The 26695-nt window shown below is 45.0% G+C and overlaps 3 protein-coding genes and 2 non-coding genes across 33 annotated transcripts in view; 1 reads left to right on the forward strand and 4 right to left on the reverse strand.

The window, feature by feature from the left end:
• Positions 1 to 12775, reverse strand: part of SUMF2 (sulfatase modifying factor 2) — a 16458-nt gene extending 3683 nt beyond the window's left edge. For 2 of the 4 annotated variants that reach the window (XM_063668344.1, XM_054495571.2), the window contains exons 1-6: positions 12482 to 12630; positions 8229 to 8385; positions 3853 to 3967; positions 2764 to 2808; positions 2194 to 2395; positions 76 to 131 (exon numbers count right to left, since the gene is read on the reverse strand). In XM_063668344.1, coding sequence (XP_063524414.1) covers positions 76 to 131; positions 2194 to 2395; positions 2764 to 2808; positions 3853 to 3967; positions 8229 to 8385; positions 12482 to 12584 — 678 coding nt within the window. In that variant the 5' untranslated portion in view covers positions 12585 to 12630. Of the gene's footprint in view, positions 1 to 75; positions 132 to 2193; positions 2396 to 2763; positions 2809 to 3852; positions 3968 to 8228; positions 8386 to 12481 lie in introns of all 4 variants that reach the window. The other 2 variants (XM_054495572.2, XM_054495576.2) reach the window with 2 other exon arrangements.
• Positions 12776 to 12849: 74 nt separating this feature from the next.
• Positions 12850 to 25294, reverse strand: CCT6A (chaperonin containing TCP1 subunit 6A). The gene is made up of 14 exons (XM_054495566.2): positions 24880 to 25294; positions 24381 to 24444; positions 22367 to 22501; positions 21080 to 21253; positions 20446 to 20549; positions 18755 to 18865; positions 18335 to 18494; positions 18154 to 18236; positions 17212 to 17308; positions 16435 to 16582; positions 15905 to 16038; positions 15008 to 15110; positions 14090 to 14162; positions 12850 to 13831 (listed from the first exon to the last, which is right to left on the reverse strand). The coding sequence occupies exons 1-14, from the start codon at positions 25014 to 25016 to the stop codon at positions 13759 to 13761; spliced, it is 1596 nt and encodes a 531-aa protein (XP_054351541.1). The 5' UTR covers positions 25017 to 25294; the 3' UTR covers positions 12850 to 13758.
• LOC129041827 (small nucleolar RNA SNORA15) lies at positions 16247 to 16381 on the reverse strand. Its single transcript, XR_008503963.1, has one exon. It is a non-coding gene; the product is annotated as a small nucleolar RNA SNORA15 (small nucleolar RNA).
• On the reverse strand, positions 21375 to 21508 carry LOC129041834 (small nucleolar RNA SNORA22). Its single transcript, XR_008503969.1, has one exon. It is a non-coding gene; the product is annotated as a small nucleolar RNA SNORA22 (small nucleolar RNA).
• PSPH (phosphoserine phosphatase) overlaps positions 25241 to 26695 on the forward strand; it is a 40475-nt gene continuing 39020 nt past the window's right edge. For 3 of the 26 annotated variants that reach the window (XM_054495587.2, XM_054495584.2, XM_054495585.2), the window contains exon 1: positions 25261 to 25727. The gene's annotated coding sequence lies outside the window, so the exon portion shown is untranslated. Of the gene's footprint in view, positions 25728 to 26695 lie in introns of all 26 variants that reach the window. The other 23 variants (XM_054495593.2, XM_063668362.1, XM_063668360.1 and 20 more) reach the window with 18 other exon arrangements.

Here is a 26695-nt window from a genome sequence, read left to right on the forward strand (position 1 = left end):
CGGCCTAACAACACAGTGCCCAGCCTCCAGCAGGTCTCTGTCAATGCTTGGTGAAAGGAGGAACGTAGGTCTTACCTGCCACAGGTTGGTGCGGTTTGGCTGGAACTGGTTCCCCCATGGATAAACTTGACCTGCGAGGAGAGCAAGGAGGCAGCAGAGGAGGGGGAGGTGAAGAATTAGGGAAGGAAAAAAGAACACAGAAAGAGTGAGGGAACCAAAAGGAAGTTAGAGGGTGATGAGAAAAAAGAGTGAATGACCTGCTTTTATTTCCCACGCCCATCGTCTCCACTCGCTGAACTGCATTAGAGGGCCCTGGCCTCCTCATGTGCTCCAGGGCAATGCAATCCTAAGCATGGTTCTGGGAACTGAGCCAGTTTATAAAGCATCTGTTATCAGTTCATGTTGAGAAAAGTACAGAAACTGAGAAACTTGAAATTGGACTTAGATTGCATAAATGAACGAGCCAGAGGCAACCTCACAGGTCATATTAAAAACTTCGATCATTGGCTGGGCGCGGTGGCTCACACTTGTAATCCCAGCACTTTGGGAGACCGAGGCAGGTGGATCACGAGGTCAGGAGTTCGAGACCAGCCTGGCCAACACAGTGAAATCCCGTCTCTATTAAAAATACAAAAATTATGCAGAGCACGGTGGCTCACGCCTGTAATCCCAGCACTTTGGGAGGCTGAGGCAGACGGATCAGGAGGTCAGGAGATCGAGACCATCCTGGCTAACACGGTGAAACCCCGTCTCTACTAAAAATACAAAAAATTAGCTGGGCGAGGTGGCGGGTGCCTGTAGTCCCAGCTACTTGGGAGGCTGAGGCAGGAGAATGGCGTGAACCCGGGAGGCGGAGCTTGCAGTGAGCCGAGATCGCACCACCACACTCCAGCCTGGGCGACAGAGCAAGACTCTGTCTCAAAAAAAAAAAAAAAAAAAAATAGCCGGGCATGGTGGCAGGTGCCTGTAATCCCAGGTACTAGGGAGGCTGAGGCAGGAGAATCCTTTGAACCCGGGAGGCGGAGGTTGCAGGGAGCTGAGATCATGCCACTGTACTCCAGCCTTGGGCGACAGAGCTAGACTGTCTCAAAACAAAAAACAAAAAACAAAAATCTTTGATCACTGATGTACCTGGTGTTCACTGAAAGATTGTGTAGAGGGGTTTAATGTGGGGAGTTGCTTTTTGCTGTCCTAACTTTCTGTGTAATTAGGATTGCAGAATGACAAATGACCGAGTTAGGAGCAAACAGTGATTCTTTTTTTTTTTTTTTTTTTTTTGAGACGGAGTCTCACTCTGTCGCCCAGGCTGGAGTGCAGTGGCACGATCTTGGCTCACTGCAACCTCCACCTCCCAGGTTCACGCCATTCTCCTGCCTCAGCCTCCCAAGTAGCTGGGACTACAGGCGCCCACCACCAAGCCTGGCTAATGTTTTTTTTGTATTTTTAGTAGAGACGGGGTTTCACTGTGTTAGCCAGGATGGTCTCAACCTCCTGACCTCGTGATCCACCTGCCTCGGCCTCCCAAAGTGCTTTGATTACAGGCGTGAGCCACTGCACCCGGACGCAAACAGTGATTCTTAACATTAATCCCTGTACCCCAGAGGCAGAAGTGTGTAGTCTTGGTAATTCTTCTTTTTCCTTACGCTATGTTGCTCTAGTTATATTTATTGAAATGTAACATGTCTGTGGAATTTCCAATAAAATATTTTATGTCTGTTCTTTCAATTTTCCAGTTATTAATTTTATGATCAGTCTGAGATGGACTAGAAATAAAAACAAAAAACAAAACAAAAAAAACACTGGTCCTCCACCACAGATAGCTTAAGAAGCACTGCTCTAGGGAATACAGACCCTTCCTGCCCCACCACCCCCCCTTGTTTTTTGAGACAGGGTCTTGTTCTGTTACTCAGGCCAGAGAGCCGTGGTGCGATCATAGCTCGCTGCAGCTTTGAACTCCTAGGCTCAAAGGATCTTCCCACCTCAGCCTCCTGAGTAGCTGGGACTACAGGCACATGCCACCAGGCCCAGCTCATTTTTGTATTTTTCAGAGAGACAGGGTCTCCCTATATTGCCCAGGCTGGTCTTTTACTCCTGGCCTCAAGCGATCCTCCTGCCCCAGCCTCCCAAAGTGCTGGGACTACAGGCATGAGCCACCGCGCCCAGCCCCTTCCCACCCTTTAAAGCCCCTCATACTGGGCAGGATGGGGAGAAGAATAAAGGAAAATCGCCTTATCATCTGGATACCCTTCAAGCCCCCTCGGGCGGCAAACTCCCACTCTTCCTCCGTGGGCAGCCGTTTTCTCCGCCAAGCACAGTAGGCACGGGCGTCATTCCAGCTCACGTGTAACACTGGGTGCTCCAGTCTCTCTCGGATGCCAGAGCCAGGACCTGCAGGCTGACAGCCAGGATTAAGTGAGACAGGCTTCCGGGAGCGCATTAAGTCGGAGGCAGGCTAGGTTTAGGGCGCCCGCGTTCAGCTTTTACCACTAGATGGAGCAAGAGAGCTGGAAGAGAGCCGGGTGAGTGACGAGTGGTCGGAATCAGAAAAAGAGACTACAGGAGGCTGAAGGGAGAAATAGATGGGTAACAGGAAACAGGATTCGGGCAGGCGAAACAGGCCTGCTGAGCGATTTCCCTGATATTCCCCTATCCTCCTTTGAAACTCAGTGTTCCTGGATGTACGAGGGGTAGAGAGGAGGCTGGGCCTGGAGAATAAAAGAGTCAAGCAGGGGCAGAAAATGAGGTAGCGGAATCAGCCCTTACCTGCCTCCAAAATGCCTTTTCCACTGGAAGCCACCAAAGTACAGGCTGCAAAAAAGGAGACAGACTGCAAGATGCTCTGGCCCAGCAAAGGCACCTCCCCGACTGAGCCACAGGACGCAGAACAGAGACATCAGGCTGAGACTCAGGTGGTCTAAGTGAGGTTGTGGCTGAAATTTTTTTTTTTTTTTTTTTGAGATAAGATCTTGCTCTGTCACTCAGGCTAGAGTGCAGTGGCACCATCACAGCTCACTGCAGTCTCAACCTCCTGGGCTCAGGTAATCCTCCCACCTCAACCTCCTGAGTAGCTGGGACTACAGGTGTGCATGACCATGCCCAGCTAATTTTTTTTTCTTTTTTTTGTAGATATGGGATCTATGTTGCCCAGGCTGGTCTTGAATTCTTGGGCTCAAGCAATTGTCCCACCTCGGCCTCCCAAAGTGCTGGGGTTACAGGCGTGAGCTGCTGCACCCAGCTGAGACTGGAATCTTTATAGAGCCCATCTTACCACCCTTATTAGAGGTTGGCTTGCCAAGGTGATCTTTTTTTTTTTTTTTTTTGAGACAGAGTCTCACTCTGTCACCCAGGCTGGAGTGCAATGGTGCCATCTCGGCTCACTGCAACCTCTGCCTCCCAGGTTCAAGCGATTCTCATGCCTCAGCCTCCTGAGTAGCTGGGATTACAGGAGCATGCCACCACGCCTGTCTAATTTTTGTATTTTTAGTATAGACAGGGTTTTGCCATGTTGGTCTTGAACTCCTGACCTCAGGTGATCTACTCACCTCAGCCTCCCAAAGTGCTGGGATTATAGGCATGAGCCACCACGCCCAGCCCACCAAGGTGATCTCTTGATTCAAGTTCCTTGGACCCTATCCTGACTTGGACATTTAGGCAAGAGCTAACTTGGGTTCAGGGTTAACTTCCTGGGAGTGTGTACTGATCTGACGCTCCATGGTGAGTTTCTCTTGCTTCCCCTCTGCCTCCAGCTCTCAGGTCTGATTCTCCACTGTGTCCCAGGTAACCCATGTCCCACAGGATTCCCTGTCCAGGTCCCACTCCTATCCCCTCAGCTGCAAGACCAGATTCTCTCACCTTCATTGGCTGGGTGGCTTTGTTTCTCAGCTCATCGGAGACAAAGTCCTCAAAGACAAAGCTCCATCCAAACATCTCAGCCTCTGTCTGATACTTTTTCTCCCTGACAAAATCCCTGGAAAGACATAGTTCAGCTGGTTCAGCTGGTGAGGTTCTGTGCCCACCCCATCTTCTCCTGCTCCAGGAAACTTCAGATATCCCTGTCCCGTAAGTTATACACCACAGAGTGTTCATGATCTCCAAGGAATTAACCTGAAGCCTGAGTGATTTTCTTTTAAATTAGAATACAACAAATTCACATACAGTAAAATTCACTCTCTTCAGTGTTTAGTTCTGTGAGGTAAATTAATTTTTTATTTTATTTGTTTGTTTGTTTATTTATTTAGAGATGGAGTCTCACTCTATCGCCCAGGCTGGAGTGCAGTGGTGTGATCTCAGCTCACTGCAAGCTCCGCCTCCCGGTTTCACGCCATTCTCCTGCCTCAGCCTCCCCAGTAGCTGGGATTACAGGCGTCTGCCACCACACCCAGGTAATTGTTGTATTTTTAGTAGTGACAGGGTTTCACCATGTTGGCCAGGCTGGTCTCAGACTCCTGACCTAGTGATCCACCTGCCTCAGCCTCCCAAAGGGCTGGGATTACAGGCGTGAGCCACCACACCTGGCCTATTTATTTATTTTTTTGAGACACAGTCTCACTCTGTTGACCAGGCTGGAGTGCAGTGGCACAATTTCAGCTCACTGCAACCTCCACCTCCCGGGTTCAAGTGATTCTCTAGCCTCAGTCTCTTAAGTAACTGGGATTACAGATGCATATCATCACGCCCAGCTAATTTTTGTATTTTTTGTAAAGATAGGGTTTCGCAATGTTAGCCAGGCTGGTCTCGAACTCCTAACTTCAGGTGATCCACCCACCTCGGCCTCCCAAAGTGTTGGGATTACAGGTGTGAGGCACAACAACTGGCCAATTTTTTTTTTCTTTTTGAGACAGAGTCTTGCTCTGTTGCCCAGGCTGGAGTGCAGTGGTGCAATCTCAGCTCACTGCAACCTCCACCTCCTGGGTTCAAGCAATTCTCTTGCCTCAGCTTCCCCAGTAGCTGGGATTACAGGTGCACACCACCATGCCCAGCTAATTTTTGTCATTTTAGTAGAGACGGGGTTTCACCATGTTGGCCAGGCTGGTCTCAAACTCCTGACCTCATGATCTGCCCGCCTCGGCCTCCCAAAGTGCTGGGATTACAGGCATGAGCCACTGTGCCCAAATTATTTTGTATTTATTTATTTATTTATTTATTTATTTATTTTTAGACGGAGTCTCGCTCTATGGCCCAGGCTTGAGTGCAGCGGCGTGATCTCAGCTCACTGCAACCTCTACCTCCTGGGTTCAAGCGATACTCCTGGCCTCAGCCTCCTGTAGCTGGGATTACAGGTGCATGCCACCACACCCAGCTAATTTTTGTATTTTTAGTAGTGATGGGGTTTCACCATGTTGGTCAGGTTGGTCTCGAACTCCTGACCTTGTGATCTGCCTGCCTCAGCCTCCCAAAGTGCTGGGATTACAGGTGTGAGCCACCGCGCCCAGCCAATCATTTATTTTTTTGAGACCAGGTCTCACTCTGTCACCCAGGCTGGAGTGCAGTGGCATAATCACAGCTCACTGCAGCCTTGACTTCCTGGGCCCAAGCAATTTTCCCTCCTCAGCCTCCCAAGTAGCTGTGACTACAGGTGCATGCCACCATGCCTAGCTAATTTTGTAGAGATGGGGTCTCACTATGTTGCCCAGGCTGGTCTAAAAATTCTGAGCTCAAGTGATCCACGCACCTCGGGCTCCCAAAGCGTTGGGATTACAGGCATGAGCCACTGCGCTCAGCAGTTCTGTGAGTTTGACAAAGCATATAGTCACTACAATAATCAAGATACAGAATAGTTCCATCGGTCACCCTCCAAAAAAATTTCCCTGCAACTCACCAACCACGGACCAGGTTTTTTTGTCCCTATAGTTTTGTCTTTCCCAGAACACCATATAACTTGAATCATATAGTATGTAGTCTTCTGGGTCTGGCTGGGGTATCCTTCACTTAGCAAAAGGCTTCTGAGATTCATCCATGTTGTTGCCATTAGCAGTCTGTCCCTTTTTACCGATGAGTAGTATCTTATTGTATGGACACACCATATTTTGTTTATACACTTACCAGCTGAAGATCATGTGAGTTAGCTCCTGTTTTTGGAGATCCTGAATAAAGCCACTGAGCAGGAGATTTAAGGGTGGGGAAGGGAATGTGTCTCTTTTCTGAAAGGTCTCCAGCACATATCTTTTTTTTTTTTTTTTTTTTTTTTGAGAAAGGATGTCTCTCTGTTGCCCAGGCTGGAGTGCAGTGGTGCAATCATGGCTCACTACAGCCTCAACCTTCCACACTCAAGTGATCCTCCTGCCTCAACCTCCCTACTAGCTGGGACTACAAGCGTGTGCTACCATGAAGGGCCAATTTTTTTTTTTAATTTTTAGTAGAGATGGGGTCTGTGTTGCCCAGGATGGTCTCAAACTCCTGGGCTCAAGTGATCCTCCCACCTCAGCCTCCCAAATTGCTGGGATTACAGACATGAGCCACTGCATCCAGCCCTTCATCACATATCTAATCTCACAACAACCATTAGAGGTAGATGTAACATCACAACAATAACAGGTGTTATTGTTATTAACTCCATTTAAGAGGTGAAAAACACTGAACCAAATAGAAGTGAAAAATTGGGCTTTTAAAATGGATTTTCGGCCGGGCGTGGTGGCTCACAGCTGTAATCCCAACACTTCAGGAGGCCAAGGCAGGCGGATCACCTGAGGTCAGGAGTTCGAGACCAGCCTGACCAACATGGAGAAACCCTGTCTCTACTAAAAATACAAAAATTAGCTGGGCGTGGTGGTGCATGCCTGTAATCCCAGCTACTCAGGAGGCTGAGGTAGGAGAATCGCTTGAACCCAGGAGGCAGAGGTTGTGGTGAGCTGAGATCACACCATTGCACTCCAGCCTAGACAACAAGAGCAAAACTGTGTCTCTAAATAAATAAATAAAAAATAAATAAATAAAATAAAATGGATTTTCAAGGCCAGGCATGGTGGGTCACACCTATGATCCCAACATTTTGGGAGGCCATGGCAGAAGGATCACTTGAGCCCAGGAGTTCGAGACCAGCCTGGGCAACAGGGCAAAACCCTGTCTCTACCAAAAATACAAAACAAAATAAGCCGGGTGTGGTAGTGCACACCTGTAGTCCCAGCTACTCAGGAGGCTGAGATGGGAGGATGGTTTGAGCCCGGGATGCAGAGGCTGCAGTGAGCTGAGATCATACCACTGAACTTCAGCCTGGGTGACAGAGCCAGACCCTGTCTCAAAAAAATAATAACAATAACAATAATAATAATAAAATGAATTTTCATATACTTTTGTATGGTTTAGTAAGTTTCAGGGGGCAGATTGGCAGGGTAAGATGGATTGTTATATATATATATTTATATATATTTATGTGTGTGTATATTTATATACTTATTTACTTATTTATTTATTTTAGCAGAGATAGGGTCTCCCTATGTTACCAGCCTGGTCTCAGACTCCTGAGCTCAAGCAATCCTCCCACCTCGGCCTCCCAAAGTGCTCACATTGCAGGTGTGAGCCAGCACACCTGGCCTATAAGGGGAATTTAAAGGACTCTCTACTGTGATGTCCCTTCTCCCAATCCCTTTCCCCATGTAGAAGAGGGTTCTGTTGAGTGACTGGCGTTTGCTTATATTTCTCAGTGCTATGCCCAGTGTAATGGAAAATGCACTGGCTCAAGAGCCCAGGGATTTGAGTTCCAGGCCAAGCTCATCCACTAACTGAGAGAGTCAGTCAAACCTCTTTGGATTTCAGGTTCTTCATCTGAATAACATATATAACACTTATCCCATAGTACACTGCAAAGATGACACATGACAGTGAACAAGTTAGTTTTCCTTTAGATATTAAGAATGAGGCCAGGTGCAGTGTGGCTCATGCCTGTAATTCCAGCACTTTGGGAGGCTGAGGTGGGCAGATCAGTTGAGGTCAGGAGTTCGAGCCCAGACTGGCCAACATGGTGAAACCCCGTCTCTACTAAAAAAAATACAAAAAAAAAAAATTAGCTGGGCGTGGTGGTGAACACCTGTAATTCCAGCTACTCGGGAGGCGAAGGCAGGAGAATTGCTTGAACCTGGGAGGTGGAGGTTGCAGTGAGTGAGACTGCGCCACTGCACTCCAGCACCTGGGTGACAGAGTAAGTCAGTCTCAAAAAACAAAAAAAAAAAAGAAAGAAAAAAGAATGAGATTAGAGAGGGTCTTCATTCCTCCTGGAAGAACACCTGATGTACCTGAAATCTTTGTTGGTGACAGGAAATATGTCGATGGCAAAGGGTTTCACTGTCACCTCCTGCACAGGGCCTTCACCATCTCTGCTGTCTGGAGAATTTGTTCCCATCAGGAATCTCCCACCCTGCAGTTGGACCATGCTAGTAGCCTGTCCATTTCCTGCAGGAAAAAAGAGAGTTACCAGTAATACATGCATATATATAAAACAAGTGGTAATATTTGGATCATATGCAATACTCATGATGGTATAACAAAACACAACAAAAAATGTGGAGGCTTAAAAATCTGGCTTTAAATTCCTTTTGGGCTGGGCACGGTGGCTCACACCTGTAATCCCAGCACTTTGAGAGGCCGAGGCGGGCAGATGACAAGGTCAGATCAAGACCATCCTGGCTAACACGGTGAAACCCCTTCTCTACTAAAAATACAAAAAAAAAAATTAGCCGGGCGTGGTGGCAGGCGCCTGTAGTCCCAGCTACTTGGGAGGCTGAGGCAGGAGAATGGCGTGTACCCAGGAGGTGGAGCTTGCAGTGAGCCAAGATCGTGCCACTGCACTCCACCTGGGCAACAGAGCGAGACTCTGTCTCAAAAAAAAAAAAAAAGAAAAGAAAAAAAGAAAATTCCTTTTGCGTTTTGTTTGTTTGGCTTCACATTCTTGTTCTGCCACTTAATTTGCTGGGAAACCTTAGGCAAATTACTTAATCTGAGATTCAATTTCTTTTCTTTTTTTTTTTTTTTGTGACAGGATCTCGCTCTGTCAGCCAGACTGGAGTGCAGTGGTGCAATCTGGGTTCACTGCAACCTCTGCCCCCCGTCGGCTCAAGCAATCCTCCCACCTCAGCCTCCTGAGTAGCTGGGACCACAAGTGTGCACCACCACACCTGGCTAATTTTTGTATTTTTTGTAGAGATGGGGTTTTGTTACGTCGCCCAGGCTGGTCTCAAACTCCTGAGCTCAAATGATCCTTCCACCTCAGCCTCCCAAAGTGCTGGGATTATAGGTGTGAGCCAACACGCCCAGCTGAGATTCAATTTCTTCATCTGAAAAATGGGGATATCTATGGACGACCATAGCTTATTAATAAAAGAAAAAAAATAAGTATGAAAAATAGGGATAATATCTATCTCTTAGGTAGCAGCTGTATCAATTAAAATAACACGGAACCAGGAGCAATGGCTCAGAGACAGGGTGCAGAGGCTAAGGCAGGAGGATTGCTTGAGCCCAGGAGTTCAAGGTTGTAGTGAGCTATCATTGTGTCAGTGCACTCCAGCCTGGGTGACAGAGTGAGACCCTGTCTCAAAAAATAAAAAAAAAAAAAAGATAATAATAACAATAAAATAGCTTGGGTGAAATGTTGAACACATGGTAGATTTGCACTTACCTCTTTCTTCCTCTACACAAGCCCTTTTCTTCCTCTACACAGGAAGCCCTTGTCCCAGCTAGGCGAATTTAGACACTCTATCCTAAAATACATCTAGCACTTTCTTTCCATCCTTCTGCTCATGCTGTTTCTCTGCCTCTTCCTCTCCACTTACTGAACTCTTATCAGTTCTTAGTGATTCTCACCATTATATGCACCAGAAGAGAAGCATATAATACATATATGTTTGACAGTATATCCCTGGCCTCTGCCATAAGTGCATAATTATTGCCAAATAGTTGAATGAGCACCTTTAGACTTGTATGAATGCCTCAGAAAATCATAGAATTAAAAAGGACCGGCCAGGTGCGATGGCTCACACCTGGAATCCCAGCACTTTGGGAGGCCGAGGCAGGCAGATTACCTGAGGTCAGGAGTTCGAGACCAGCCTGGCCAACATGGCGAAACCCCGTCTCTACTAAAAATACAAAAATTAGCCGGGCATGGTGTCAGGTGCCTGTAATCCCAGCTCTCAGGAGGCTGAGGCAGGAGAATCGCTTGCACCCAGGAGGCGGAGGTTGCCATGAGCCGAGATCACGCCACTGCACTCCAGCCTGGGTGACAGGAGCGAGACTCCGTCTCAAACAAACAAACAAACAAAACCAAAAATAAGCCAGGTATGATGGTGTACACCTGTAATCCCAACTACTCTGGAAGCTGACGTAGGAGAATCACTTGAACCTGGGGGGGCGGAGGTTGCAGTGAGCCAAGATCGCGCCACTGCACTCCAGCCTGGAGGGACACAGCAAGACTCTGTCTCAAAATAAATAAATAAATAAAAAATAAAAAAGGGTCTTTGCTTCAACCTCCTTATTCCACAGGAGCAAACCAAGACCCAAAAAAGAAATATGACTTAAAGAGCTGGTTAGCAGGAGACAGGACTAGATTTAGGTCTCTTTACGGTGCTGTTTCCAATAAGCCACACTGCTTCAGCTTGATGCACCACTTCACAGTGTCTTTCCAAGAAAGGATGTCTAAGCACTACAACTTCTTTCAAGGCAGAGTCCTGGTCTTTTGACGTTCCTCAAGATCCTATCTTTGGATCTCTTATTCTGACACACAGTGATTTCATCCATTTTCAGTTTTTCGTTGTTTTTTTTGTTTTGTTTTGTTTTTGATTTTTTTTTTTTTTTTTTTTTGAGGCGGAGCCTTGCTCTGTTGCCCCGGTCGGAGTGCAGTGGCCCGATCTCGGAAAACTGCAACCTCCGCCTCCTGGGTTCAAGCGATTCTCCCGCCTCAGCCTCCTGAGTAGCTGGGACTACAGGCGCCCGCCACCCCGCCCGGCTAATTTTTTGTTTTTTTAGTAGAGGCGGGGTTTCACCATGTTGGCCAGGCTGCTCGAACTCCTGACCTCGTGATCCGCCCGCCTCAGGCTCTTAAAGTGCTGGATTTCAAGCGTGAGCCACCTCACCTGGCCCACTTTCAGTTTCTTTAACAAATATATTGCAAAGGGAAAAAACGGATCATCCTGGAGCGGTGGCTTACGCCTGTAATCCCAGCACTTTGGGAAACTGAGGCAGAGATTGCTTGAGGCTGCAGTCAGCTATGATGGAACCATTCACTCCACCCTGGGCAACACGTCGAGACCTTGCCCCCCACCCCACTAAAAATAAATAAATAAATAAAAGGAGTAAGTAGGGAAATCTCAGATTGAATCGGAATTAAGAAATAACATACAATTGCAATGTATGAGCTTTATTTTGTCCCTAATTCAGCCAGCAAACGTTAAAAAACATTTATGAGATAATAGATGAATCTGAACAGACTGGATGCATTATTAAGAAGCACTGTCAATTTTTTAGGTGAGAAACGGTTTGACTATTGGAGATTAATAAATCCCTATAATAAAATGGGATAATGTCTGGACCCACTTCCAAATGGCTCCAGGAGAGGGGGAGTGTGCGATTCCACAAGAGCAGGACTGGCCACAAACTGACAGCTATTTAAGCTGGCCAAGGAGTACGTGGGGGCGGGGGTCGTTCCTCGTTATATTCTCCTTTCCTTTTTTTTTTTTTTTTTTGAGACGGAGTCTCGCTGTCTCCCAGGCTGGAGTGCAGTGGCGCTATCTCGGCCCACTGCAGGCTCCACCCCCCGGGGTTCACGCCATTCTCCTGCCTCAGCCTCCCGAGTAGCTGGGACTACAGGCGCCCGCCATCACGTCCGGCTAATTTTTTGTATTTTTAGTAGAGACGGGGTTTCACTGTGTCAGCCAGGATGGTCTCGATCTCCTGACCTCGTGATCCGCCCGCCTCGGCCTCCCAAAGTGCTGGGATTACAGGCGTGAGCCACCGCGTCTGGCTTTCTTTTTTTTTTTTTTTGAGATAAAGTATCGATCTGTCGCCCAGGCTGGAGTGCAATGGCACGATCTCGGCTCACTGCAACCTCTGCCTCCTGGGTTCAAGCGAGTCTCGTGTCCCAGCCTTCCGAGTAGCTGGGATTACAGGCGCCCGCCGCCACGCCCGGATAGTTGTGGGGATTTTTTGTTTTTGTTTTTTTTGTATCTTTGTAGAGACAGGGTTTCACGTTGGCCAGGCTGGTCTCCAACTCCTGACCTCAAGTGATCCACCCGCCTCGGCCTCCCAAAGTGCTGGGATTACAGGCTCGAGCCACCGCGCCCGGCCTCTCTTTCCCTTTTTTAGGTTTGAAAGACTTCCACAGCAAGAAGTTGAAAAGTACAAGGCGGTGAGGAGCCACGCGCACCGAGAGCTACCTCCCCAGCCGGCCGCTGCAGCTGCATCCCAGAAGCCGGCAGAGGGGCTTCGGGCTCTCTCCCGTCAGGGCGGAGCGCCCCATCCCCTTCCCAGCGCCCCCGGGATGGACGGCCGGTTCACTGACCTAGCTTGAGCCACGCGCCGACCAGGAGCAACAGCAGGGGAAGCAGCGGTAACCCATGCCGGGCCATCAGGACTGCCGCGCTGCGCCGTGCATGCGCCCTCATGCACCGCAGCGGCAGTCGACCCCTATGCACATGCGCAGGCTACTCCACCACCCGCCCCGCACCCGACAGTTCAGCAGGGGGAAACTGACGGAGCGAAGCGGAGGACTGGCCACACCACCTTCACGGCTGCTCAGGGAATTAAGGAAAACCACGTTGAGGGTCCCAGCCGTTCCAGAGGCCCCTTCACTACTTTTCTGAACCTTTGGACAGTTTACATTCCCCTTAAGATTGCTTTTGTGCGTCATACCATTGCAAGAACAGAAAGGAGGTTTCAACTTAACATTTATTGCACAACTCACTTCAGACCAATGCTGACACCCCAAAACACAGCCTAGTAACACACAACTTCACCTTCAAGGACTGCAGAGATAGACCAACTATATATAAATAATCTCGTGGAAACGTAGTAATTTGGGTGAGAAAAATATGACGCTAGAGACTTTGGGATGAATATTTTGCATAAGTTCAGAAGCTTGAAAATACAGTTGGCCTACAATCTCAAATTTCACCCAATAACCGTAGCCCTTAGTCACCACACCTTCCATCATCTTTTTATCTCTGCCTGTTTTTGCCCTTTAAACTTGCAGCTCTCTCAACTCCCTTGCCTCTAGTTTACTCCTCTTCCCATTTCCTACAACTTTGTGGCGGGAGCATTTTAGCAAAGCCATTTCAAAAGCGTTCAAAGTCCAACTGATCCAATGCATTTACTCAGAAATTTATACCAACAGGGATGCTTTCAATATTTTAAATTACTTAACCATTTATATTAGCATAAAAATTTTAAAACCAAATGCTTAACAATTGGGTACTGTTGGATAATTTAACATACGTCCACATAAAATTAAACCATTAAAATTTGCTTTTCAAGAAATATTTAATAACAAGGTAAGTAACATATGCTTATCTAACATGGAATTTTATGTCACTGCTGCTAAAGCAAAACATCCTGTTCACTGGATAAAAGACCTGCTTTATGTGTATACACTTCGGTGCAATTTTTAAAAATACTGTAATTTCAGAACTTCTGAATTTCAACAGATGCCAGTGTTCTCTCCTTTTTTCATATGGGAAAATTCCTTTGAAAATTATTTGAAGCTTGGACAAAAATTCCACAGCTGTATTCCTCAGGATCACTTTGCAGTCTTCAAGATTCAGATACAGAGGAAGCTTCAATTCAACCTTTCAGAGAAGACATTCCAGCTCGCATGATCTCATCAACCAAGAGAATGTTGGTGGCAATCACAGTGCTGAAAGGGGGACAAAAATAAGATGGCTCAGATGATTAGGAGCCCTAATTCGACTCAACTTCACACTTCCAACCAAGCTGCACACATTACATCCAATTAAATTTCCCCCTTCCCCTCTACACATCAGACGGCTAGTTCAGTTTCCATACTTTCAGCTGATTACATTATTCATGGGGGGAAAGGAGCAACTAAACAAAGAACACCAAATGAAAAAAGTATGATTCTGTAACAGTTTAGTTTTCATTTTCCCAAACTTACCAGGAGTGAAGAAGCTGTTTCTTTACACAATAGTTATCCCATACGCCTACTTCTGCTGCTACCATTGGCTCACCTAAAAGGCAACCAAATCTTAAAATAAGTTCAGTCAGTAAGAACCAACAATATTGTGTGCAGCTTTGCTTATCACTGATGACTCATTTCCTCCAGTATTAACTATGAGAATTCAAAGCCTCTCTGTTAGCCCAATTTTCTACTCTAAACCATGACCCCCGTCCACAATATTTGATGAGTGTCTGACTTATACTTAGAAGTCCTGAACACCCCTCTCTTCTTCTGGATACATATGTTTATTCATACTGAAGTATAGCACTTCAACTATAATCTGGCTAAAATGGACTGATCATTTCCCTCATTCCAGAAACCTTTTCTATTAAATAATAATGTTGACAACAATAGGTCTTGCACATACTGCATGGATGTACCTGTTATCTCCTATTTTGTACTTAATTTGTGTTGTTTTGTTACAGGAACCTAAGAGATCAGGGCTGTCACCATTTCACTAGATTTCTAGATCCCCTTTTCTGGCATTAATTGCTATCTTTAGCTGGTTTTCACACATGAATATAATCACCACATCTATTTTCTTATCATAGTACTTGATTAAAAACTGAGTAAGGCAAATGCAATATGAAAATCCTTCAACATTAATCTGAACCATCTACCACCACTCAACATCTCCAAAATTGTATCCCCAAATTACTCATGTCTACTCTAGTCCCTTAATTATACCTAGTCATTCTATTTCTTATTAATATCCTATTTTATCCCATTTTAGAACCCAGAGTTCCCTAATAGTACTGGTGTCAAATTGCAAAGCAAAACATTTTTAATCTTTCCTGGCTTCAACTCACACGTATTACATCTAGTTTTCCCTCTACAACAGTTGCATTCTCTTACCTGTGTTCAGGTCCACACCCACAAGCTGACCTGATTCTGAATGTTCTGCTTGAATTTTAACTAATGTTTCCTGAAGGTCAAAACCAGAGTTCTGAGCAAGAACCTAAAGTAAACAAATTTAATTCTTGAGAAAACAGGAATAACTGATAGTAAAAAAAAAAAAAAAAGAAAAAAGAAAAAGAAAATCTCGGCCTGGTGCAGTGGCTCACGCCTGTAATCCCAGGACTTTGGGAGGCCATGGAAGGTGGATCACCTGAGGTCAGGAGTTCGAGACCAGCCTGGCCAACATGGTGAAACCCCATCTCTACTAAAAATACAAAAAAAAACCTAGCCGGGTGTGGTGGCAGGTGCCTGTAATCCCAACTACTCGAGAGGCTGAGGCTGCAGTGAGCTGAGATTGCACCACTGCACTCCAGCCTGGGCAACAAGAACAAAACTCTGTCCCCAAAAAAAAAAAAAAAAAACTCATTGCATAAAAATAGAATATTTATGTTCCCTTCAGAGAATACCAGACACAAGTTACTGATCAACTCTCTCATCTACCCCAAACCCAGCAGCAATACACCAGTCATAAATTATACATCAAAATTAGTATATAATAGAAAACAACGACATCAGTTTAAAACAAAAGCAAAAAGCAAGTTTGTACTCAAGTATAAACCCTAATACTGCAAATATTAAACTACAGGTTATCTCTTGCCATCTGCAACGTCAGCTATTCAGGCCTCCCAGAGAAACCAAATACATCTGGATGATGAGGAATACCTGTTCTAGAGTCAGGAAGAAAACTGATCAAACTTGCTTATCCAAAATCCACTTTATGAATAAAGCCTACACTATCAAAAAGGTTTGATCAGCTGAATCTTTTAGAAGACTGACTGTTAAAAGCATGCACACCTTGGGAATAATGAGCAATGCATCAGCAAATGCTTGGACTCCAAGCTGTGCCCTGCCCTTTACACTGGGCTTATGTTTAATCAGGGCTTCTGCCATTGCCACTTCCACAGCACCAGCACCTGGAACCACACAGCCTGTTGGATGGGGGAAAAGAAAAAATGCTAAGAAAACTGCAGAACTAATTATGAATAACAAATAAAATATACATATGAAAGTCATTAATTTCTTACAAATTTACTATGACAAAATACAAGCAACTAACATATCAAATAGGAGAATGGTTCAACCAGAATGGCTTCACTAGCCTCTGGCAGCTTTCAACAGATCAGTATTAGTTCATTTATTTGTATTCACCTTTAACAATGATATGCTATGAAAAACCTTAGCATACCATCAGTCATTCTGAAGGGAAGACTGCTTTTGCATGGTGTCTGGCTGTGTAAACTACTGATAAAAGAACACAGTATTCGGCCATGCCTTTCAGACCAGCAAAACAATATAAAAGAATTGAAATACGGTGAGGATCTTACCATCATCAATAGCATTTTTGACAGCCCTCAAGCCATCCCTCACTGCATCTTTGATCTGAGTGAGTGTGTGCTTATTTGGTCCTTTGATCAATAATGTGACAGAACGAGGGTTGTTACATTTCTCAATAAAGGTAAACTTCTCTTCTCCCTATGTGTAGAAAAAATATGATTTTCAAAAACAGGATTTGTGCAGAGTGAAGAGAGAAGAGGGACTTAGAGAATGACAAGCAGCATATTAATAAGGAACAAACTTGATCACATTAAAGCAAATTATCTCCTTTTGAAAAATAACATAAAAGAAATGTGATTTTCCCCATCAATGTCTTCCCATTACTACACATAAATCTTCAAAATGTACATAAACAAAAATCTGATCCTGAATTTCAATTGATTTTTCTGCTAAAGACTTCATGAACCAGGCACAGTGGCTCATGCCTGTAATCTCAGCACTTTGGGAGGATGAGGGTGAAGGACAGCCTGAGCCCGGGAGTTTAAAACCAGCCTGGGCAACACAATTATGAACCTGTTTCTACAAAAATTACCAAGAAAAAAAAAACAAATTAGCCAGTCATGGTAGCACACACATCTGTGGTCCCATCTGCTCAGAAGCCTGAGGCGGGAGGATCACTTGAACCCAGGAAGATGAGGCTGCAGTGAACTGTGATCACACCACTGCACTCCAGCCCAGGCAGGAGTGAGACCCCACCTCAAACAAACAAACAAAAATAATCCACGAGCTAAAAGGTTCTATTACCTTTAAGAAAAAAATACACTTACCAATGTATACTCATATACAAGTCCTGCATGTCCCAACTGGTCAGGACTTAGGTCGTCAAAAGAATTCAGGGCTACCCCACCACAAGCAAGAGTCAGCCTGAAATAGCATTTTAAGAGAGATGGATACCAGTGAATTTCAAAGATAAGACCAGTAATTTTTAGGAAGGAATTTTTCAGAATTACACACAAAATTAAATTTTAAAATGTACTTTAATCTAAGCCTTTCCATTTGCCATCAACCAGCTAAAAACTAGTCTTTTCTCTTAACCCTCCATTTAAACCACTCTCCCCAAGTTAGCAAATGAAATCTAAAGGTGGACAAGAGCTCTTTATTAGCCAGGCATGGTGGCTCACACCTGTAATCCCAACACTTTGGGAGGTCGAGGTGGGTGGATCACTTGAGGCCAGGAGTTTGAGACCAGCCTAGCTAACATGGCAAAACCCTCTCTCTACTAAAAAAACACAAAACAATTCAGTGGGCATGGTGGCAGACACCTGTAATCCCAACTACTCGGGAGGTTGAGAATCCTATGAACCCAGGAAGTGGAAGTCGCAATGAACCAAGATCATGCCACTGCACTGCACAACAAAGCAAGACTGTCTCAAAAAATAATAATAAAATAAAATTTTTTTAAAAAAAGCTTTTTATTGTGGTGAGCTCTTTGGAAAAAAGTACACTGAATTCAGAAACAAAAAGTAAAATAATGTTTACAAGGGGCAAGGGGGAGGGAGAAATGGGCAGTAACTATTTAATGGGTATACGGTTTCAGTTTGTGATGATGAAAAAAGTCCTAGAGATGGACAGTGCTGACGGGGTGCACAATGTGAATATAGTTAATGCCAATTAACTATACAGTTGAAAAACCCAAAAATAAAGTATAAGGAAAAAGAAATAATCCCAATTCACTTGCAAAATGAGTAAAAGTCAAATTACTCGGATACCTCTCCATGTTTCTCCTTTTAGCTCTGCGCAGAGCGACTATGCCTTCTTTTGAAAGAGCATCTAAGGAAAAGGGGTCAATTCCCTATAACAAAAATAAAAATTAATTTCAACATCTTTTACCTTAGAAGTAAAAAGGATGATACATAATATTTAGTTTATACAGTGGGTTTTCATTCTCACCTTTTGATTAATAACAACAAATCCTTTATCTGAATCGCCACAAACTTTCCTTTTCAGTTCTATTATTTTTTTAACTCTATCTTCAATGAATTTTCTTTCAGCTTTCACGAGTTTTTCTCTCTCTTCTGCACTCTTGTAAAAAAAGCCAGAATTCACTTCTCTATTAAGAAAAAAAAAAAAGTTACAGAAAGCAAGGAAACATTAAGAAAGTAGCTTCTGAAACTGGATTAGTCCTAAGATTTAACAGTTCACTGAGCTCCAATCCTGCCCCTTATGCATCTTCAGAGACTGTTTCCTATAGCTCCCCCAAACCAATTTGAGCATTATTGTCCTTACAGTGGGAAACAAACTTTCACAAAAAAGTAACTCGCCTAAAATACGAAGCTTCTCCATTTCACTGTTAAGGGGCTATAAACTTACGTTTTTTCATACTCTAATGACACGTTACAAGTGAGGATGTATGCATCCTCCACCCTTTTCTTCATATCAGGATGCCGTGCTCCGTGGTCCAAAACAAGCCCTCTGATTAAGCTGTTCAAACACACACAAAATTATGGTTATTGATTTTCAGATGGGTGTTTAATATGTCAAACACTGAAATGAAAAGGTATTGTTATTTCATGCAGTCGCTCTTTTTTTTTTTTTTTTTGAGATGAAGTCTCTCTGTTGCCCAGGATGGAGTGTAGTGGCGCCATCTCGGCTCACTGCAAGCTCCACCTCCTGGGTTCACACCATTCTCCTACCTCAGCCTCCCAAGTAGCTGGGACTACAGGCGCCCACCACCATGCCCAGCTAATTTTTTTGTATTTTTAGTAGAGAAGGGGTTTCACCGTGTTAGCCAGGATGGTTTTGATCTCCTAATCTCGTGATCCGCCCGCCTTGGCCTCCCAAAGTGCTGGGATTACAGGCAAGAGCCACCGCGCCCGGCCTATTTCTTGAATTACTTGAAGATCCTACGCTGTACAGAAAAGTCTGCAGAGAGAGTCTCACTGGTAGGCTGTCAAACTGTGATTACGTCCTTTAAAAACATGTTTTCTACCAAGCGCCTGTAATCCCAGCACTTAGGGAGGCAGAAGTGAGAGGACACCTCAATCCCAGGAATTTAAAACCAGCCCGGGCAACGTAGGGAGACTCCATTCTCCACACAGACACACACCCCAAAGGGAAAACAAACATGTTTTCTAACTAAGTCTTTGAAAAAAAAATTTTTTTTAATTCCTCTACTACTTCTCATTATGCTTTGTACCTAGCAATTCAATAAATGCCAAATGACTGATGTTCACTTTTCAGAATGATTCTAACCATAAACACAACATAACATTCACCTTACTTCAAGAGAAAATATTACCAAAAACAATATTCACCTAGCAATTTATCCAACTTATATCTTCAGGTAAACACATAACATTTTATATCCAAAGATATTTTTAAAATTGCCATCTCACGCCTGTAATCCCAGCACTTTGGGAGGCCGAGGTGGGCGGATCACGAGGTCAGGAGATCGAGATCATCCTGGCTAACATGGTGAAACCCCGTCTCTACTAAAAATACAAAAATTAGCCGGGCGCGGTGGCGGGCGCCTGTAGTCCCAGCTACTCGGGAGGCTGAGGCAAGAGAATGGTGTGAAACTGGGACGCAGAGCTTGCAGTGAGCCGAGACCACACCACTGTACTCCAGCCTGGGCGACAGAGCAAGACTCCATCTCAAAAAAAAAAAAAAAAAAACCAGCCAACTATCTATATTGTACAAAGCACCCCTAAATTTCTAAACACAGTTTATTTATTTATTTATTTTTTTTTAAATGAGACAGGGTTTCACTCTTGTCACCCAGGCTGGAGTGCAATGGTGTGGTCTCGGCTCACTGCAACCTCCGCCTCCCAGGTTCAAGCTATTCTGCTGCCTCAGCCTCCCGAGTAGCTGGGATTACAGCCATGCCCAGCACGCCTGGCTAATTTTTGTAATTTTAATAGAGACGGGGTTTTCCCATGTTGGCCAGGCTGGTCTGGAACTCCTGACCTGAGGTGATTTGCCCGCCACAGCCTTCCAAAGTGCTGGGATTACAGTTGTGAGCCTCCATGCCCATTAGTATTTCACAGTCTTCTACCACCTACCTTGTATCAGTTTCAGATTTATGTTTCATCTCCATGATCTCAATCATGAAGAGATCAATAGGTTCATCTTGCTTTTTAATGGCCAAAATGGAGTCCACTACAGCCTGCAATTGGAGGAGCATAACCATTAAGTAAATTCAATTTGCAAGCAGAAACATGTTGCTTTTCAGAAGGCTAAAGTAGACAGTCTCATTTTACAATTCTACACTCATTTAAGTCTTTTTCTATAAGCAAACAGAATACATTATATGTAAACGGCAACAGCTGAAGTCATTTACATTTCTGAAATCTCAATCTGTAATTCCCAAACATTAACATTAATTAACATTAACATTCCTTAACATTAACATTCTTCCTGTTTTATTAAAAATACTGGTAACTGGAAACTTTCTAATAAAAAAATCTCCACTTTATAAACCTTTTAATGAAAGCTTCAATTTTACTTCTATAAACTGGTTAGGTATACTATTATTTGAATTTCCTCATTTTTAGAGACACAGATTAGGTATCATTGCCACAAAAATGAACCTACACGGCACCTTGTAATTGAAATTGGTAATTATATTCAAGTTTCTACTATCAGAGATTTTCTATATAGGTGTGCTATACCAGACAGACAAAATTTCATACATACCTCTGTTAAGACATCTGCAAGTTCAGCATGAACTTTAGTACGAAGAGATGTTCTGGCCACATCTATAAGTGTTTCCCTGTCCATCTCTCTGCTTACTTTGACTTCTTCCAAAAACTGAAGGGCCTTTTCCTTTGCAGCTTCAAATCCTTCAGTGATTATTCTGGGATGAAGGCCCTAAAATAAACACACATTAACACTTACATCTTCAATTAGGTGCAACCATAGTTCATGATAAAGTTCAGGTAATTCTTGAAGGGGTGTTCAGGATCATCATACCTTTAAACACAAGGTAATATAATGTGCTGGCTTTCTGAATACATTTAAAAGGACAAATATTCCTTTCAATGCAGAGGAGAAGAACAGGTAATGCTCTAGCACAGGGTCAAAGCCAAGGGAACTATAAAGCACACTTGGGTGTTCACTGTGCAAACCACTCTGAATCATTTCAAAACCGACACTGCGTCCCAACAACTCACAGATGGTAGCATTATTCTTTTTTTTCTTTTTTTTTTTGAGACGGAGTTTCGCACTTGTTGCCCAGGCTGGAGTACAATGGCACAATCTCGACTCAACACAACCTCCACCTCCTGGGTTCAAGCAATTCTCCTGCCTCAGCCTCCCAAGTAGCTGGGATTACAGGCATGCACCACCACGCCCGGCTAAATTTTGTATTTTTAGTAGAGACAGGGTTTCTCCATGTTGGGGTCTCGAACTCCCAACCTCAGGTGATCCGCCCACCTTGGCCTCTCAAAGTGCTGGGATTATAGGCGTGAGCCACCGCGCCTGGACTATTCCATCTTTTCTATAGGTAATCTCAAACTAACTCACATCATTTACTAATAAAAATAAAGACTGTCTGCTCCCTTTTTCCAGGAAATTCTGACAATACATTCATATTCACTGAGGTTTGCTTTAACCTTGGAACTAGTCAGGGCTAAAAAAAAGTGGAATTTATCCAAATATAAGCTTTTGGTTGCCTTTTTCCTAACAAATATGCCTAGTCCTAAACATTCCATTTTTAGATCTCAATTATTAATCTACACTAAAGACAGATACAAATCACATAGGCAATGCAACTTGATTACAAAATTATTTTCAGGCCAAGAAAGGTTCCATAACCTGTCCAAGGTCACAATTTGTTTTAGACCAGGATAAAGACCCAGATTTAAGCCCCCTAATTCTACTGTATGGCCTCAGCTACTATTAACAGCACATCAATTTGTATAAATAAGTATCAGACACTTCCTATATACAATAAAATATTACAGAAACAAGAGTTGTGCATACTTCAGAAATGTAGAGATCCGCCTGTTTCAGCAGCTCTCCAATGATTAGGACATTGGAAGTCGTACCGTCACCAGTTATATCATCCTGGGCTGTTGCTACCTTTGCTATTAAGGAAGCTGTTGGGTGTTGAATTTGCTGAAAGCAGAAAAAGAATGAATCACTTAAAACAATATGAAGCAGTCTAAATATACCACAAACAAAATGCAGGAAGGGCCTCTTTGAGTGCTATCTACTTGAAAAAGCTACCCAAATGTTTGGCTACAAATTACTTCGATTAGCTATCATGCATATGCAATTATAATGATTGAAACGTTTTCATGTGTAATTTATTTCCCAGGTTATCTCTACTTTACAGATGAGGAAGCTTGAGGCTCAGCAGAAGTTTACTCAAGATGACAGAGCTACCAGTTAACAGTAACACATAATTGTACATCCTTGCCTCTTTTTGGCAAGTGTAGGGCTCCAGTGAGAATAAGCCAGGTATCTCCTAAAGGGCATACACATTATAATTATTTTTGTAGGTTTGTAATTTTTTCAAAGAAAACTGAAAAACAGACTTCTGGAGATTGGAGAGAGGTTCCAATGGGAAGAGACTTCTGAGGTGGTAGCAACAATTTATTTATTAGCTACAGTGGTGGTTGTCTGTGTCCATTTTATAATTATTTAAATTGTAAATGTTCAACGTGCTTCTCTCTACTTACACTGTATTTCTCACACACTAAAACCCAAATTTTTTGTTTTGTTTTGTTTTGGAGACAGCCTCACTCTGTCACCTACACTGGAATGCAGTGGCACAATCTCGGCTCACTGAAACCTCAGTTTCCCAGTTTCAGTGATTGATTCTCCTGCCTCAGCCTCTGAAGCAGCTGGGACTACAGGCATGCAGGACCACGCCGGGGTAATTTTTGTATTTTTAGTTGAGTCGGAGTTTTAACCATGTTGGCCAGGGCTGGTTGTGAACTCCTGGCCTCAAATGATCCACCTACCTCGGCCTTCCAAAGTGCTGGGATTACAAGCATTAGCCACCACACCCAGCCCCCAAACAATTCTGAAGTCAAGTTTAACTATGGCTCCACTTTTCTAACACGGGCCACCGAGCCCACTAAAAACAAAAACTACACCTCCTAGGTTAGCAAGTCCTTACTAAAGGTATTTCATCTGGATGTTGATGGCATGGTATACCACTAGCAAAACCCTACATATTACTCTGAACTCAAATCAGCAGGAAATAATTTCCTTTTCTTGGATTTGAACTGCTAAGTTTTGGGAACTTAGGGATGAGTAAAAATAATCTCCCCTCAATAATCTCACATTCTCCATCCCTAAGACTTGCAAAGAGACAGATTTATCTCCCCTCCAGTTGGAGATAGAGATGAGACCTAACAGAGAAACTGCTGTCTTAAAAAGAGAAAACCCGGCTGGGCACGAGCCTGGTAATCCCAGCACTTTGGGCGGCTGATACGGGGGGATCACCTTAAGTCAGGTGTTCAAGACCAGCCTGGCCACCACAGTGAAATCCTGTCTCTACTAAAAATACAAAAATTAACTGGGCGTAGTGGCGCAAGCCTGTAATCCTAGCTACTTGGGAGACTGAGACAGAAGAATCGTTTGAACCCGGGAGGCAGAGGTTGCAGTGAGCTGAGATTGTGCCACTGGACTCCAGGCTGGTCGACAGAACGAGACTTCGCCTAATAAAAATTAAAAAAAAAAAAAGAAGAAAAATCATCCTCATGCATTTTGCCCATGTGATTGTGTCAACCTCTCTTAATTTTTTAAGTTTTAAAATAATTAACTTTAATATACAATTACAGTCCTTTAGCCCAGACTGTGAATGGCAAAAAAGCAGGGATACAAAGGCAGGGCTGTCAGACTCCAGGCACTGAGTACTATTACTGATTACACGCCACTTCTGAATGTTCTCCTACCTTGAAAATGGACACTGCAAATCTTTCTACAAAGAAAACATTCTACGGAAAATCAAGACCTTTCTGACCTAGCCCAGAGAACCTCTCACCATTTCGTGAAGCAACACATTGCCGTCTTTAGTAAGTTTGATGTCTCCAGCGCCAGAAACGAGCCTGTTTAAAGGACAGAAATGAATCAGACTATGACTTTTTCAATGATAACTAAAAGTCCCATTAGAAAACGGGCTTTTCCCAGATTTTAGGGAGCCAGGGATGTGGGGCTAGTTATCTCCCACAGGATGGAGGACAGGTGTAGAGCCCATCCCGTCCCTGCAGATATTGTGCCGAGTCCTCAGGGTGCCTGGAAGCCCCAGAGGGCGGGGAACGCCGCGCTCTAGAGCCGCTTTGTTCTCCGCAAAGACTGCATCGACGCAGGAAGAAATGGCCGGGACGGTGGGGCTTAGCAGAAAACAGGACCGACCCCGGAGGACGCGGAGAAGGACGGCTGCGGAGCCCCGAGGCGGCGGGCTCCAGCCCGCGGTCCCGGACCCGCCAGGTGCGCGGCGGCGCGCGGTGCCCGCCCGGCCCTCCGGTTCAGCCCCGCCTTACATCTTCATGGTGCCCTTGGGCCCCAGGTTGGTCCTTAGCACGTCCTGCAGACCCCGCGCCGCGCTGATGTTGACCGCCAGCGCCGCCTGCGCTCGGGCCACCTCGGCCTTGGGGTTCAGGGTCTTCACAGCCGCCATAGCTGCTCCAGCGGAGGAAAAGTAAACGATGCTAAGTGCTCAGAGCCGGCGCGGCGTGGCCGGGAGGAACTATCCGGGTCTTCTGGAAAAGTCGGCGCGTCTGGCCCGCCCCCAGCGTGCCCGCGCGCCGCCGCCATTGGGCCACAGGTCGTCCGGCGCCCGCTCATTGGTCCGCGGCTGCACGGCGCCTGCGGTCCCACCCCTCGCGCCGCGGCCTCGGCGTCATCGCGCACGGGAGGAGCTTGTTCCCGGCAGTCCGTGCTCCTTGGTTCCGGCGTTGGAGCTCGGTGGGGCCCAGCTTTGCGGACCCGGGAGCTCAGGACGCAGGCGGGGCTTGTGCTCCGCGGGGGCAGGGCGTAGGGTGGGCCTCCTACCGCCCCTACTCTCGCGGTTTGTTCCGTTTGATTGGAGCTTTCTGGACCGTGTGCTCGACGGTGACCTAGGTGCCGTGGGGCCACACGCGAGTCTGATAAGCACCCTCCCCCGGGATCATGCCGTGCTGTGAGGCCTAGCGAAGATGAAGATAGAATGCAAGGTAGAAAGTGCTGGATACCTTTAGAAAGCTGCAGGACTGGTGCGATGGGAGTTGAGACGTAAGAACCTGCCCGTCCGTAGGGCTCTGGATGCTGCTGAGGCCCGAGGCCCCTATGGCAGATATGAAAATTCACCCTTGTAGAGTCATTCCTGCCTTTGAGCGGACTCCCTTTTAAGGTAAATTTCCAAAGAGCTCCACAATTGTTTCCAGTATCCAGTGTCCCGCCAAATACCAGGGATTCAGTAACACGTGATATTTTACTTTATTTATTTGTTTATTTATTTATTTTCTTTTTGTAGACACAGGGTCTCACTATGTTGCCCAGGGTGGTCTCAAACTCCTGAGCTCAAGTGATACTCCTGAGTTCAAGTGATCCTCCCACCTCGGCCTTCCAAAGTGTTGGGATTACAAGCATGAGCCACCGCGCCCGGCCGTATTTTATTTTTAATAAATAACGGAAATTGTTCTGAATTCAAAAGGCACCAAAGGGCATGTGGTGAAAATTAAATCTTCCTCCCACTTCTAGTTCAACACTAGAGACAAGCAAAGTTACCCCTGAGTATTCTATGAATTTTCGGAACGCTTTCTGAATTTATAAACATATATGAATATAATCATTTCCCCACACAAATGGAAATTCATAATACACACTGCAGGGTGTGTTATACTTTAAGTGTCTTGGAGATTGTGCCATATCGAGACTAATGGGACGTCCTCGGTAACAGCTGCATGACGTTCTTTGTAAAAATGACTCAACTAGGGGCCAGGGCTGGGTGGCTCACGCCTGTAATCCCAGCACTTTCGGAGGGTGAGGCGGGGGCATCACTTGTGCCCGGGAGTTCAAGACCAGTCTGGGTAACATAGCGAGACTCCATCTATACAAAAATTAGCCGGGCGTGGTGGTGCACGTCTGTGATCCCAGCTACTTGGGAGGCTGAGGTGGGAGGATCGCTGGAATCTGGGAGGCGGAGGTTGCAGTCAGCTATGATCTTGCCACTGCACTTCAGCCTGGGGCTACAGAGCTGACCCTTTCTCAAAAAGAATGACACAACTAACCGGTCACCTACTGACTGATGTTTAAGTTGTTCGCAATCTGCTATTCAGACTGCAGTGAATATCTGGGTATATGATGCTCTTAGGTGGG

The sequence above is a fragment of the Pongo pygmaeus genome, chromosome 6 (assembly GCF_028885625.2).
Source record: "Pongo pygmaeus isolate AG05252 chromosome 6, NHGRI_mPonPyg2-v2.0_pri, whole genome shotgun sequence".
Lineage (NCBI taxonomy): Eukaryota > Metazoa > Chordata > Mammalia > Primates > Hominidae > Pongo > Pongo pygmaeus.